Below are 13658 nucleotides of genomic sequence, written 5' to 3'. Positions count from 1 at the left end.
AATACTCTAGAAGGGATCAATAGCAGAATAACTGAGGCAGAAGAATGGATAAGTGTCCTGGAAGATTAAATAGTGGAAGTAACTACTGCAGAGCAGAATAAAGAAAAAAGAATGAAAAGAACTGAGGACAGTCTCAGAGACCTCTGGGACAACATTAAACACACTAACATTCGAATTATTGGGGTTCCAGAAGAAGAAGAGAAAAAGAAAGGGACTGAGAAAATATTTGAAGAGATTATAGTTGAAAACTTCCCTAATATGGGAAAGGAAATAGTTAATCAAGTCCAGGAACCACAGACAGTCCCATACAAGATAAACCCAAGGTGAAACACGCCAAGACACATATTAATCAAACTGTCAAAAATTAAATACAAAGAAAACATATTAAAAGCAGCAAGGGAAAAACAACAAATAACACACAAGGGAATCCCCATAAGGTTAACAGCTGATCTTTCAGCAGAAACTCTGCAAGACAGAAAGGAGTGGCAGGACATATTTAAAGTGATGAAGGAGAAAAACCTAAAACCAAGATTACTCTACCCAGCAAGGATCTCATTCAGATTTGATGGAGAAATTAAAACCTTTACAGACAAGCAAAAGCTGAGAGAGTTCAGCACCACCAAACCAGCTTTACAACAAATGCTAAAGAATCTTCTCTAGGCAAGAAACACAAGAGAAGAGAAAGACCTACAATAACAAACACAAAACAATTAAGAAAATGGGAATAGGAACACACATATCTATAATTACCTTAAATGTAAATGTATTAATAAATGCTCCACCAAAAGACAGACTGGCTGAATAGATACAAAAACAAGACCCATACATATGCTGTCTACAAGAGACCCACTTCAGACCTAGAGACACATACAGACTGAAAGTGAGGGGATGGAAAAAGATATTCCATACAAAGGAAAACCAAAAGAAAGCTGGAGTAGCAATTCTCATATCAGACAAAATAGTTAAAGACTATTACAAGAGACAAAGAAGGACACTACATAATGATCAAGGGATCGATCCAGGAAGAAGATATAACAATTGTAAATATTTATGCACCCAACATAGGAGCACCTCAATACATAAGGCAAATACTAACAGCCATAAAAGGGGAAATCGACAGTAACACACTCATAGTAGGGGACTTTAAACAGCCCACTTTCATCAATGGACAGATCATCCAAAATGAAAATAAAAAAGGAAACAGAAGCTTTAAATGATACATTAAACAAGATGGACTTAATTGATATTTATAGGACATTCCATCCAAAAACAACAGAATACACATTTTTCTCAAGTGCTCAAGGAACATTCTCCAGGATACATCATATCTTGGGTCACAAATCAAGCCTTGGTAAATTTAAGAAAATTGAAATTGTATCAAGTATCTTTTCCGACCACAGTGCTATGAGACTAGATATCAATTACAGGAAAAGATCTGTAAAAAATACAAACACATGGAGACTAAACAATACACTACTTAATAATAAAATGATCACTGAAGAAATCAAAGAGGAAATCAAAACATACCTAGAAACAAATGACAATGGAGACACGACGACCCAAAACCTATGGGATGCATCAAAAGCAGTTCTAAGAGGGAAGTTTACAACAATACAATCCTACCTTAAGAAACAGGAAACATCTCGAATAAACAACCTAACCTTGCAAGTAAAGCAATTAGAGAAAGAAGAACAAAAAAACCCCAAAGTTAGCAGAAGGAAAGAAATCATAAAGATCAGATCAGAAATAAATGAAAAAGAAATGAAGGAAACGATAGCAAAGATCAATGAAACTAAAAGCTGGTTCTTTGAGAAGATAAAGAAAATTGATAAAACATTAGCCAGGCTCATCAAGAAAAAAGGGTTCGAGAAGACTCAATCAACAGAATTAGAAATGAAAAAGGAGAAGTAACAACTGACACTGCAGAAATACAAAAGATCACGAGAGACTACTACAAGCAACTCTATGCCAATAAAATGGACAACCTGAAAGAAATGGACAAATTCTTAGAAATGAACAACCTGCCAAGACTGAATCAGGAAGAAGTAGAAAATAGGAACAGACCAATCACAAGCACTGAAATTGAAACTGTGATTAAAAATCTTCCAACAAACAAAAGCCCAGGACCAGATGGCTTCACAGGCGAATTCTATCAAACATTTAGAGAAGAGCTAACACCAACCCTTCTCAAACTCTTCCAAAATATAGCAGAGGGAGAAACACTCCCAAACTCATTCTATGAGGCCACCAACATCCTGATACCAAAACCAGACAAGGATGTCACAAAGAAAGAAAACTACAGGCACTGATGAACATAGATGCAAAAATCCTCAACAAAATACTAGCAAACAGAATCCAACAGCACATTAAAAGGATCATACACCATGATCAAGTGGGGTTTATTCCAGGAATGCAAGGATTCTTCAATATATGCAAATCAATCAATGTGATATACCATATTAACAAACTGAAGGAGAAAAACCATATGGTCATCTCAATAGATGCAGAGAAAGCTTTCGACAAAATTCAACACCCATTTATGATATAAACCCTCCAGAAATTAGGCATAGAGGGAACTTTTCTCAACATAATAAAGGCCATATATGACAAACCCACAGCCAACACTGTCCTCAATGGTGAAAAACTGAAACCATTTCCACTAAGATCAGGAACAAGACAAAGTTGCCCACTCTCACCACTCTTATTCAACATAGTTTTGGAAGTTTTAGCCACAGCAATCAGAGAAGAAAAGGAAATAAAAGGAATCCAAATTGGAAAAGAAGAAGTAAAGCTGTCACTGTTTGCAGATGACATGATACTATACATAGAGAATCTTAAAGATGCTACCAGAAAACTACTAGAGCTAATTAATGAATTTGGTAAAGTAGCAGGATACAAAATTAATGCACAGAAATCTCTGGCATTCCTATACACTAATGATGAAAAATCTGAAAGTGAAATCAAGAAAACACTCCCATTTACCACTGTAATAAAAAGAATAAAATATCTAGGAATAAACCTACCTAAGGAAACAAAAGACCTCTATGCAAAAAATTATAAGACACTGATGAAAGAAATTAAGGATGATACAAATAGATGAAGAGATATACCATGTTCTTGGATTGGAAAAATCAACATTGTGAAAATGACTCTACTACCCAAAGCAATCTACACATCCAATGCAATCCCTGTCAAACTACCACTGGCATTTTTCACAGAACTAGAACAAAAAAATTTCACAATTTATATGGAAACACAAAAGACCCCAAATAGCCAAAGCAATCTTAAGAACGAAAACAGAGCTGAAGAAATCAGGCTCCCTGACTTCAGACTATACTACAAAGCTACAGTAATCAAGACAGTATGGTACTGGCACAAAACAGAAATATAGATCAATGGAACAGGATAGAAAGCCCAGAGATAAACCCACGCACATATGGGCACATATGGTCACCTTACCTTTGATAAAGGAGGCAGGAATATACAGTGGAGAAAGGACAGCCTCTTCAATAAGTGGTGCTGGGAAAACTGGACAGGCACATGTGAAAGTACACTATTAGATCACTCCCTAACACCTTACACAAAAATAAGCTCAAAATGGATTAAAGACCTAAATGTAAGACCAGACACTATCAAACTCTTAGAGGAAAACATAGGCAGAACACTCTATGACATAGATCACAGCAAGATCCTTTTTGACCTACCTCCTAGAGAAAGGGAAATAAAAACAAAAATAAACAAATGGGACCTAATGAAACGTCAAAGCTTTTGCACAGCAAAGGAAACCATAAACAAGACCAAAAGACAACCCTCAGAATGAGAGAAAATATTTGCAAATGAAGCAACTGACAAAGGATTAATCTCCAAAATTTACAACCAGCTCATGCATCTCAATAACAAAAAAAGAAACATCCCAACCCAAAAATGGGCAGAAGACCTAGACATTTCTCCAAAGAAGATACACAGAGTGCCAACAAATACATGAAAGAATGCTCAACATCATTAATCATTAGAGAAATGCAAATCAAAACTACAATGAGATATCATCTCACACCAGTCAGAATGGCCATCATCAAGAAATCTAGAAACAATAAATGCTGGAGAGGGTGTGGAGAAAAGGGAACACTCTTGCACTGCTGGTGGGAATGTGAATTGGTATAGCCACTATGGAGAACAGTATGGAGGTTCCTTAAAAAACTACAAATAGAACTACCATATGACCCAGCAATCCCACTACTGGGCATATACCCTGAGAAAACCCTAAGTCAAAAAGAGTCATGTACCAAAATGTTCACTGCAGCTCTATTTACAATAGCCAGGAGATGGAAACAACCTAAGTGTCCATCATCGGATGAATGGATAAAGAAGATGTGGCACGTATATACAATGGAATATTACTCAGCCATAAAAAGAAACGAAATTGAGCTATTTGTAATGAGGTGGATGGACCTAGAGTCTGTCATACAGAGTGAAGTCAGAGAGAGAAAGACAAATACCGTATGCTAACACATACATTTGGAATTTAAGAGAAAAAAAAAAAGTCACTAAGAACCTGGGGGTAAGTAGAAATAAAGACAGAGACCTACTAGAGAATGGACTTGAGGATATGGGGAGGGGGAAGGGTAAGCTGTGACAAAGCGAGAGAAAGGCATGGACATATATACACTACCCAACTTAAAATAGATAGCTAGTGGGAAGCATCCACATAGTACAGGGAGATCAGCTCGGTGCTTTGTGACCACCTAGAGGGGTGGGATAGGGAGGGTGGGAGGGAGGGAGACGCAAGAGGGAAGACATATGGGAACATATGTATATATATAACTGATTCACTTTGTTATACAGCAGAAACTAACACAACATTGTAAAGCAATTATACTCCAATAAAGATGTAAAAAGAAAAAAATAAAAGAAGCATATGCAAAGATCACCAACATCACTAATCATTAGAGAAATGAAAATCAAAACCGCAATGAGATATCATCTCACACCCATTAGGATGGCTACTATCCAAAAAACAAATGAACACACTCACACACCAGTAACAAAAACCAAAACAGGAAACACAAGTGTTGGCAAAGATATGGAAAAACTAACTGGAAACCTTGTTCTGCTGGTAGGATTGTAAAACGGTGCAACCACTATGGAAAACAGTATGGAGTTCCTCAAACAGTAAAAATAGAAATACCACACAATCTTGCAACCCTACTTCTGGATATATATTCAAAAGAACTGAAAGCAGGGTCTCAAAGAGTGTTTACACACCCATGTTCTTAACACTATTCACAACAGCCAAGAGGTGGAAGCAACTCAAATGTCCAACTTGGATGAATGAATAAACTAAGCACAGTGTACACATACAATAGAATATTATTCAGCCTTAAATAGGAAAGAAATCCTGTCTCATGCTACAACAGGGATGAACCTTTAAGACATTATGCTAAGTGAAATAAGCCAGTCAACAAAGACAAGTATTGCATGATTCTACTTATATGAGAAATCTATAGTAGTCAAATTCAGAGAGACAGAAAAGAGAATGGTGGTTACAAGGGGTTGGGGGGAAGGAAGAAAATGGTGGTTGCTTGTTGGGTACACAGTTTCAGATTTACAAGATCAAAAAGTTCTGGAGGGGCTTCCCTGGTGGCGCAGTGGTTGAGAGTCCGCCTGCCGATGCAGGGGACACGGGTTCGTGCCCAGGTCCGGGAGGATCCCTCATGCCGTGGAGCGGCTGGGCCCGTGAGCCATGGCCGCTGAGCCTGCGCGTCCGGAGCCTGTGCTCCGCAACGGGAGAGACCACAACAGTGAGAGGCCCTAGTACCGCAAAAAAAAAAAAAAAAAAAAAAGTTCTGGAAACCTGTTTCACAATAATGTAAATATACTCAACGCTACTGAACTGTACACTTAAAAATGGTTAAGATGGTAAATTTTACATTATATCCTTACTACAATAAAAAATTTAATTAGTTTAATTAATTTAGTTTTAAGTACGAGAAAAATAAAATCTTAAGTATCAAATGAACTCACATTTGAGAAAAATATAATTATAAAACATTAGTATAATGCTTAACGTACGATTTAACAAATGGCCTTTTAATTTAGCCTCTAAAAGGTATGTGGTTTAAAATAAATCACGCTAAATGTTCAAACTTCATTTTAGAAGATTCTTGCTATTTATAAATTGTTTGCTCAGTCAAAAACAAAGTATTTCTGCTAAAAGAATCAGAACTCCAGAACTGGAAGAGATTCTTGAGATAATCTACTGCACTAATTCCAAAGTGGGCCCACAAACAATGCCAAAATGAGAAAAATAAGGAAAATGAAAGTAGTCTTTCATAAAGCTAAATCTATTTAATTTTAAGGTATATACTTTATTCTGAGAGCACATCCTTCCTACTTTTAACCTTGTTCTTTTTATCGGCAGTTTCATCCATTCAACAATGCTTGTTCAGCCAGGAACTGTCACGTGCAGGGCTACAATAGTGAACAAGACCAGCAAGACTCTCACCCTCAGGGAACCACGTACCTCGTAGTGGAATGTGAGAGTAGCAGTAGTAAGAAAAGATGACAGGATTTGCTTTTTTAAGTCCTTAACATTCAAAACAAAAACTTAGTCAGCTTAGGTCAGTGGGAAACACTATTCTCCAGCTCCTTCCTATTTTATAAATAAGAAACTGGATATCCAAAAGTTCCACAGCTCTTCAGTAAAAGCCAAAACCACTTTGTTTCTAGAATTTAAAACATCAGGGAGGGGCTTCCCTGGTGGCACAGTGGTTGAGAGTCCGCCTGCTGATGCAGGGGACACGAGTTCGTGCCCTGGTCCGGGAAGATCCCACATGCCGCAGAGCGGCTGGGCCCATGAGCCATGGCCCCCGAGCCTGTGCGTCCGGAGCCTGTGCTCCACAACAGGAGAGGCCACAACAGTGAGAGGCCCGCGCACCACAAAAAAAAAAAAAAATCAGGGAAATATTCATGTCCCTGAGATTTGACCATGATTAATTTACAGGACTCCAAATATCTCAGAGAATACTATTTTTCCACTTAACAAGTCCTTCCAGTTCTAACAGTATTTGATTCTACATATCAAACTTGTTATGTCTTTTGAGAATATAAAAGCTTAATAAAAAACTTAAAATCCCTAGGGCAGAATTTATTGAGTTTCATGCCATCAAAAGAAAATTCATTCTACATACTTCGTGATAAACGATAAAGCAAGTCCAACGTTAAGAACAAGGGGAAAAAACTGACACAGAAATAGTACCCACAGTAATACTGTCTTGGTCACTGTTTCTGTGGCCTAGAAAGTACAATAACTCTCTGGAGCATTGCTATCCCATTCACCAGAAACTTCAGAAAGTTTAAACATACAAAGCAACTGAAAAACAAGCAGTGATAATCAGCTAATTAACATTTCAAAGAACGATGATAACAAAACCTGTAGTTCCAGTGAATAATCTAGGTTTGACTATATTTGACCGGACAGTTCAATCTCTTCTCTCACTTCCCCCTACCTTTCTCCACCTCTGAGCAAGGGTGGCACAAAGTCCACGGACTTGTTCTCATGGGTTCAAAAGGTTTTTCCCACTTAAAAATAAACTCACATATAACACAAATTTGGAAAAACAAACTTAAAGAAGATATCCTCTTTTGTAGATACAAGAAATTCAGGCAAAAAGTTAAAGTAACTTGCCTAGACCGAAAGTAGAAAAGTTTAGATTTGTACCTAACTGCAAAGTTCATAGACCTTCTTTCCCTCCCTCACCTCCTCTCACTTTCTTTCTCTGAGTCTGTCATAAACACCTACATGCTATTCATTGAACAGGAGAGAATGAGGCAGAAGGAACACAGAAATGTACAAAAAAATAGTATTTTCCCTAAGATAGAATAATTTGAAAGAGTTAAAAGCACCTGTGACAGAACAGAGACTTCACTGAGGGGGGAGGGAGCTGATGAGTTAGACCATACACAGAAAGAATATATTTTAGGCAGAAGGAACTTCACAGAGCAAAGGTGGGGAAAAGAGAAAGAAGACATAAGGCATGTATGTTCAAAACGACAAAAATATCCAACTGGCTGAAGCTGAGAAATTATTAGAAAGTAAGAGGGCAGTTAAATACAAAGCTGAAAGGGGAGGTTTGGATCAGACACTGGAGGACCTGCTGAAACAAACTCCCTGTTTACAGCGCCAAGATAGAATTAAAACTTAACTTTTACATATCTATTATCCTAATGAAATAAGACTTCACATGCCCTATTAACTGGAAGGAGTTTATGCTTTCCAGCTAGGAAAAAGAGTCCAGGACAGAATCTGACACAAAGATGAAAACTGTTGGATCTGAATTCAAATAACTGGGTTTTTTCCCCCATCTCTTCATAACCACAGACTTATGTCCAAAGAGATGAGGGGAAAAAACTGAACCTACATCCACACTGCTGAAACTTGATGCAAAAACAAACAAAAAAAGTGACAGTTGGACTTTCTAATGTAGCTTTATCTTTAATACCAGTTTTTAAAATCCAGGTTAGATTCCGGGAAAATGTTCAGTTAGACCACAATTGTCCTGAAGCTACTGATAGGAACTTAAAATTCCAAGCATCTGCAAAACTACCATTTCCCTCTTTGAGAGCTAAGTCCCATCCACCATGTAAAAAGCAGACCTACCAGATCTTCAAGTGTTACCTGGATAATGACATCACTCTCTACTGCAGTTCTAGCAGGCCAGGATGGGCTGGTCTATGCCCTCTACATCACCACAGTAGCAATTCCCCCACCAAAAGAAAGGTTTGTGTTGAAAGAAGTTATAGTAGCCCCATATCCTCATTCCACAAACTATCAAAAGCTATGAAGACATAAAAAAAAAAAAAGCACTCCATTAAAAAAAAAAAGTGAGAGTGGGGTGGCGGAGTACACTGAAACTAAGCAAATTCTTATATTTGTAAAATATAAGCGGAAAAGAAACTTTGAATCTAGCCCCAAACTCTCATTTTACATGTTAGGAAACTAAGGCCCAGGGCAATTAAGTGATTTACCAGGGCAACTGCTTCTCTATAAAGGTGTTAAGTGTCGGTTACCAGTCAGAGTAGCACTTAATCGCTTGTAAGAGTTACTTAAATGTTTATGAGATTAAGAACCCAATGTGCAAAAAAACACTCTTCACCTCTTCTGTACCCCTCAGGGCTTTGCCCCAGAGCTATACGGAAAATGCTGAATGAATCTCAAATGAATACCATTTCTCCCTTCAGCCACTACAGTCGCAAAATTTCTCTTAAGATAAAGCTGAAATGCCTGAATTTCTCAAATTCTGACTAAACAAGTTAAGTGTATCAACAAAACCTCAAAAGTTTTGGCGAGGTAAGAATATGAAGTGGAGTATTACTGTTTTGGTTTTGCCAGTTACCCTTTCCTTTATGTTAACGTTTTCAGTCTAAGTTTTTTCAAAAATAAATTATTATATGCACACAATTAATCACTGAGATAATAATCACAAATTATTATCACTTTTGAGACACGGATTTATTAGACAATTTAGCATATCTTCATCTCTCAAAAATAACTTGAAAATATCCTGCCCAGCACAAAGTAATACCTCTTGAACAAAAACACCCAGAATAACCCTCTACCAGGCCACGATATAGTAAAACCACAAAAAAACGTAATCCTGTAAAAAATCCCACCAGCTAAAAAGCACTGAACCATCAGTCTGCCCTGGCTCACTGTTTATCGTCAAACTGTCAAAGCATTAGAAGAACCCGGGGGAAAAAGTTCCGCACCGACTTCACCGGCTATACCACCACCCACACACAACACGTTTGGGGAAATGCAAACACGCCACATGTAGGTGTTGTAACCAGGTTTAACCACGTTTAAACAAGGTAGGTATTAAGTCAGCTCTAGTATCAAAAGCTTTAAAAAAAAAAAAAAAAAAGAGGGGGACAGCAACATAGATGCATATTTCACCTCTTTTAAAAAAAAAAACACCAGCAATGACCAAGGCGAATTTAACAGTTTTGAACATTGAGGCCGCTGTACAGAGCGGTTTGGAAGGGTCTGTCTTTCTGAAATGCCGGAAAAAAGTTCCCTGCCGAGTTTCAAAACTAAAGACCGCAAACGACCGCACAAATAATAAGAGTTTAATACAAACTACCCCGCCGTCAAACCGTTTTTGCTACCATCGCCCGGAGTTTTTTTAACACAAGCACTGAAAGGGGAACAATGAAAAGCGTCTCACCGCAAACGCAGCACGAGAGGGACTGTCGGAAGTAAGGCAAGAGCCTGTTAATCTCTGTAAACGCCTTGGGGTCTCCGGCGTCGTAGTTGAGCACTAGGCGGCTCGCGGAAATGTAGAGAGCAGTAGCATTCACGGGGTTCATTGCAGACACTTCGACACTGTTGGCTCTCGGTTGAAGAGAAATTCCGGATCCAACTTTGTAAGCAGCCAGGGAACAATGGCGAATTTGCAACAATTCGGAGGAAATCGGGGGAGAACCACTGGCCCAAGTTGTAACCAAAATCCATACAAGTTTGTAGAGCTGCAGCAGTCCTCCCACACATGGGGCCTTGGCGCCCCTCCTCCGTCCCTGAGAATTGCAGACCAAGGGGAAAAAAAGAGAGAGAGAGAGAAAAACCAGCGTTCGAGTTTGTCCCGAGCGGCCGCGGGGCGCAGAACGCGGCGGCTTCGGCGCTCAGTCTAGCCCCGCGGCTCGGCGGGCGGCCTGCGTTCGAGCTGCATCTCGGGACGCGAAGGCACCTCCTGGGGTCGAGCTGGGCGGTCGCGGGAGCAGGCCCCGGCCCGGTCCAGGGGCGGGCACGCTTCTCACGGGCTGCAGGGCCCTTACTCCATCACAGCGCCCGGCGCGGAGGCAGCGGCGACGGCAAGGACGGCGGTGCGGTCGTCGGATTCCTCGATCTAGTGCACCGAGCCGCGGCGGCGGCGAACGTGGCTGCTGCGGCTGGCGGAGGCCGCCGCCGCTCTCTCCATATCGGACACGCCTGGCTCTCCGCCCCGGCGATTACAGCCCGGCAGTTCCCTGAGGTGGCGAAGCGGACAGGAGAGGCCCCCGCCCGAGAGGGGAGGGCCGGGGAGGAAGTGCGCGGGCCGGCGGCGGCGGCGGGAGAGGGCGGGGAGCAGGCCCGGCCGGGCCGCGGCGGCGGCCCTCGCTCCTCAGTCGCTTACTCCGAGGTCACCAGGCGCAAGCGCCGCCCCCTCACTGCCCGGCCATCTTCTCCGCGCGGCACACACGGACGCCTCCTCCGCCAAGCACCACGGTCGCCGCCGCCCACGGCGCCCACCCGGCCGCGGCAGAGGCTGAGGCGAGCGCTCACACCGCCAGGCCCCGCCGCCGCCCAGCGCACACAGCAAGGCCCCGCCGCAGGCCCCTCCCCCCGTGCCTCGCCGCCCTCACCCCGACTCCACGCGCCACTCTAGCTCGGTAGGGCCCGGGCTGCTGCGGCCTTAATGTATCCCGCGGGCTGTGCGGCGCCTCAGACCCTGCCGGCGACGACGACCGTTACCCCAACGGGCAAAGCCACTGTCATCCCCGAGACTCCCCCGCCGCCGTCGTCGCTAGCGCTAGCACGCATGCGCAGACCACACTCTCACCCCTCCCCCCCACCCTTTGCTTTCCCTTCGCTTCCCTTTTCCCCTGCTTCTCCTCTAAGAGCCCCCTCCACGCCCTCCCAGAGCTACCGGCTCGCTCTGCGCATGCGCATTCCACTACCCAGCTCCACCGCCTTTCGCCCTTACGCGTGCGCTTTGACCGCCCACCCAGAAAACCGGATAAACACATCAGCCCGCTCACGCCAGCCCCTCCCCGCTGCCAACCCACCCTGAGCTCATTGCGCATGCCTGGCTCTCCACTTACGGCTCTCTGTACAGAGCATGCTCCCGGCGAGCCGCCTGCTCTTTCCGCCCCTCCCCCATGCGCTCTCAAATTCCCTCTTTGGCGTGTGGGTTGTGGTGAAACACTCGTTAGTTGACCCATCTTTCCCCAGTGTGGGCTGTAGGCTTCTCGCACTACACTGCTTCCTCGGTGTCCGCCAACGCGGAGGCCCTGCTGGGTCGCGCCATGTGGCTCTCTGCGCTGGCGCAACGCGGCCTCTCCTCGCCCTGGCTGACCGCGAAGTGAGGAGGAAGCCCCGCACCGCCCCAAGCCCCGCCCTGGCGGCCTTTCTCCTGGAACCGCGCTTCCCGGCCGCCGAAAGGGCGCTGCCGCCCCTCGCCGACACTCGCCTAGCCCAGAAGGGAGGCGACAAGCGACCTGGCTGTGCGCCCAGAGGGCGTTCGAGCTTCAGGGTCTTGATTGGGGCCGCGGCCCGCGTCGACGGCAGCCTGAGGCCTCTGAGGCCCGGGCAGGCCGTCTGAAGCGGCGGTGCCCGAACCCCCCTGCCCCTCCTGCCCTTGCGAGCGGGCTCTTCCTGCGGCCTCTGGTCCTTGGAGTACGACTGACGCGGGCAGCCCGGCCTTCCGGGGTCACCGGCCGGGACCGCACAGAGCTGTCCACGAGAACAGAGTACAATTTAAAAACAAGACGAACCTCTATTTTAGCTCCTTTAACAGACCTAGCCCCTCTGTGTGAACAGATCTCTTAAAGAACCCATGGTCCTGCTTTAGAACCCAAATCCTTGAAAGTATTATCTTTTTTTTAAACAAGTTTTGGCCTTGTGTTTTTGCAAGAGACCAAGGACACTGAGATATAAATAAACAAAGCCTAAATTAACGTCTGATTCCCCTCCCCTCCAAAAGGACAAAACCTCCTTTAAAAATAGAAACAGCGTAGGAATCATTATCTCTGGATACACCAGAGCTCTTCAGCATAATTTTTTGCCCATTGTAAATGCTCTACACATGTTTGCAAAGTAAGATTTATGACGTATGTAAATCTTTAGCGGCACAAATACCTGTTAGTTTTAAAGGCTTGCCACTTAGAGTAGAAATGAAGAGTTAAGATAAGGGAACCCATGTAACCTCTGATATATAATTTCTGTTACCATTTGAGAACAGGTTTATTTTCTTTACAAGTCCTAGCATATTATCAGTATGTAAGTATTAAGCAAAAATAATCTATTTTCCTAATTTTGTAAAACGAACAAAGCTGTGCAAAATATATTTGGTCTTTTATCTAGAAAATGACAGTCTATAAAATTCACTCTTTTTTAAAAGCCTCATCATTTTTTTTTAAATAAGAGATCTTTTCTAAGTTCACTTTCAAATAAAACTGTTATAATATACAGTTCTATTTCTATTCCAGACTCTTAAATTCTACAACACACAGGTTGTTCTTCCCCAGAGGACCAACACGGAGAGTAAAATAATCAGCACTGTTTCCATTCAGGCAGTATAAATTAGCAGTCACCCTAGGTAAGTGATTACTTGCAGGGCCTTAACCCTGCTGATTTTCTCATAAACTAATTTTTTAAAATCTCTTGAGATGTGCACATCAAATTAAGATTAATTCTATTGATGGTTCGTGTGTGAAAGAGAGAGAGGAGACAGTTCTTTTATAGCTTCTGAAATTGGTTGCAACTGGTGATAGACTATGGCACTTAGAGGCAAAGCCTCTCCACAATGAAGTATACTCCCTGTCTAGTAACTATTTGCTCCCTTAAGGTTTGCCTAAAAAGAAAACAAAAGAACAGTTTATATTTAAAAAGTGCTTGGATCAAA

The 13658-nt window shown here is 42.5% G+C and overlaps 1 protein-coding gene across 1 annotated transcript in view; it reads right to left on the bottom strand.

Annotated features, from left to right (window-relative positions):
* MSL2 (MSL complex subunit 2) overlaps positions 1-10372 on the bottom strand; it is a 37778-nt gene extending 27406 nt beyond the window's left edge. Inside the window, exon 1 of the mRNA XM_081235965.1 lies at positions 10224-10372. Coding sequence (XP_081092091.1) covers positions 10224-10365 — 142 coding nt within the window. The 5' untranslated portion in view covers positions 10366-10372. The remainder of the gene's footprint in view (positions 1-10223) is intronic.
* Positions 10373-13658: the final 3286 nt, after the last annotated feature.

This window comes from Mesoplodon bidens, assembly GCF_964165515.1.
Source record: "Mesoplodon bidens genome assembly, chromosome: 5".
In the NCBI taxonomy this organism is placed as follows: Eukaryota; Metazoa; Chordata; class Mammalia; order Artiodactyla; family Ziphiidae; genus Mesoplodon; species Mesoplodon bidens.
This window is presented reverse-complemented; position numbering and strand designations above follow the sequence as displayed.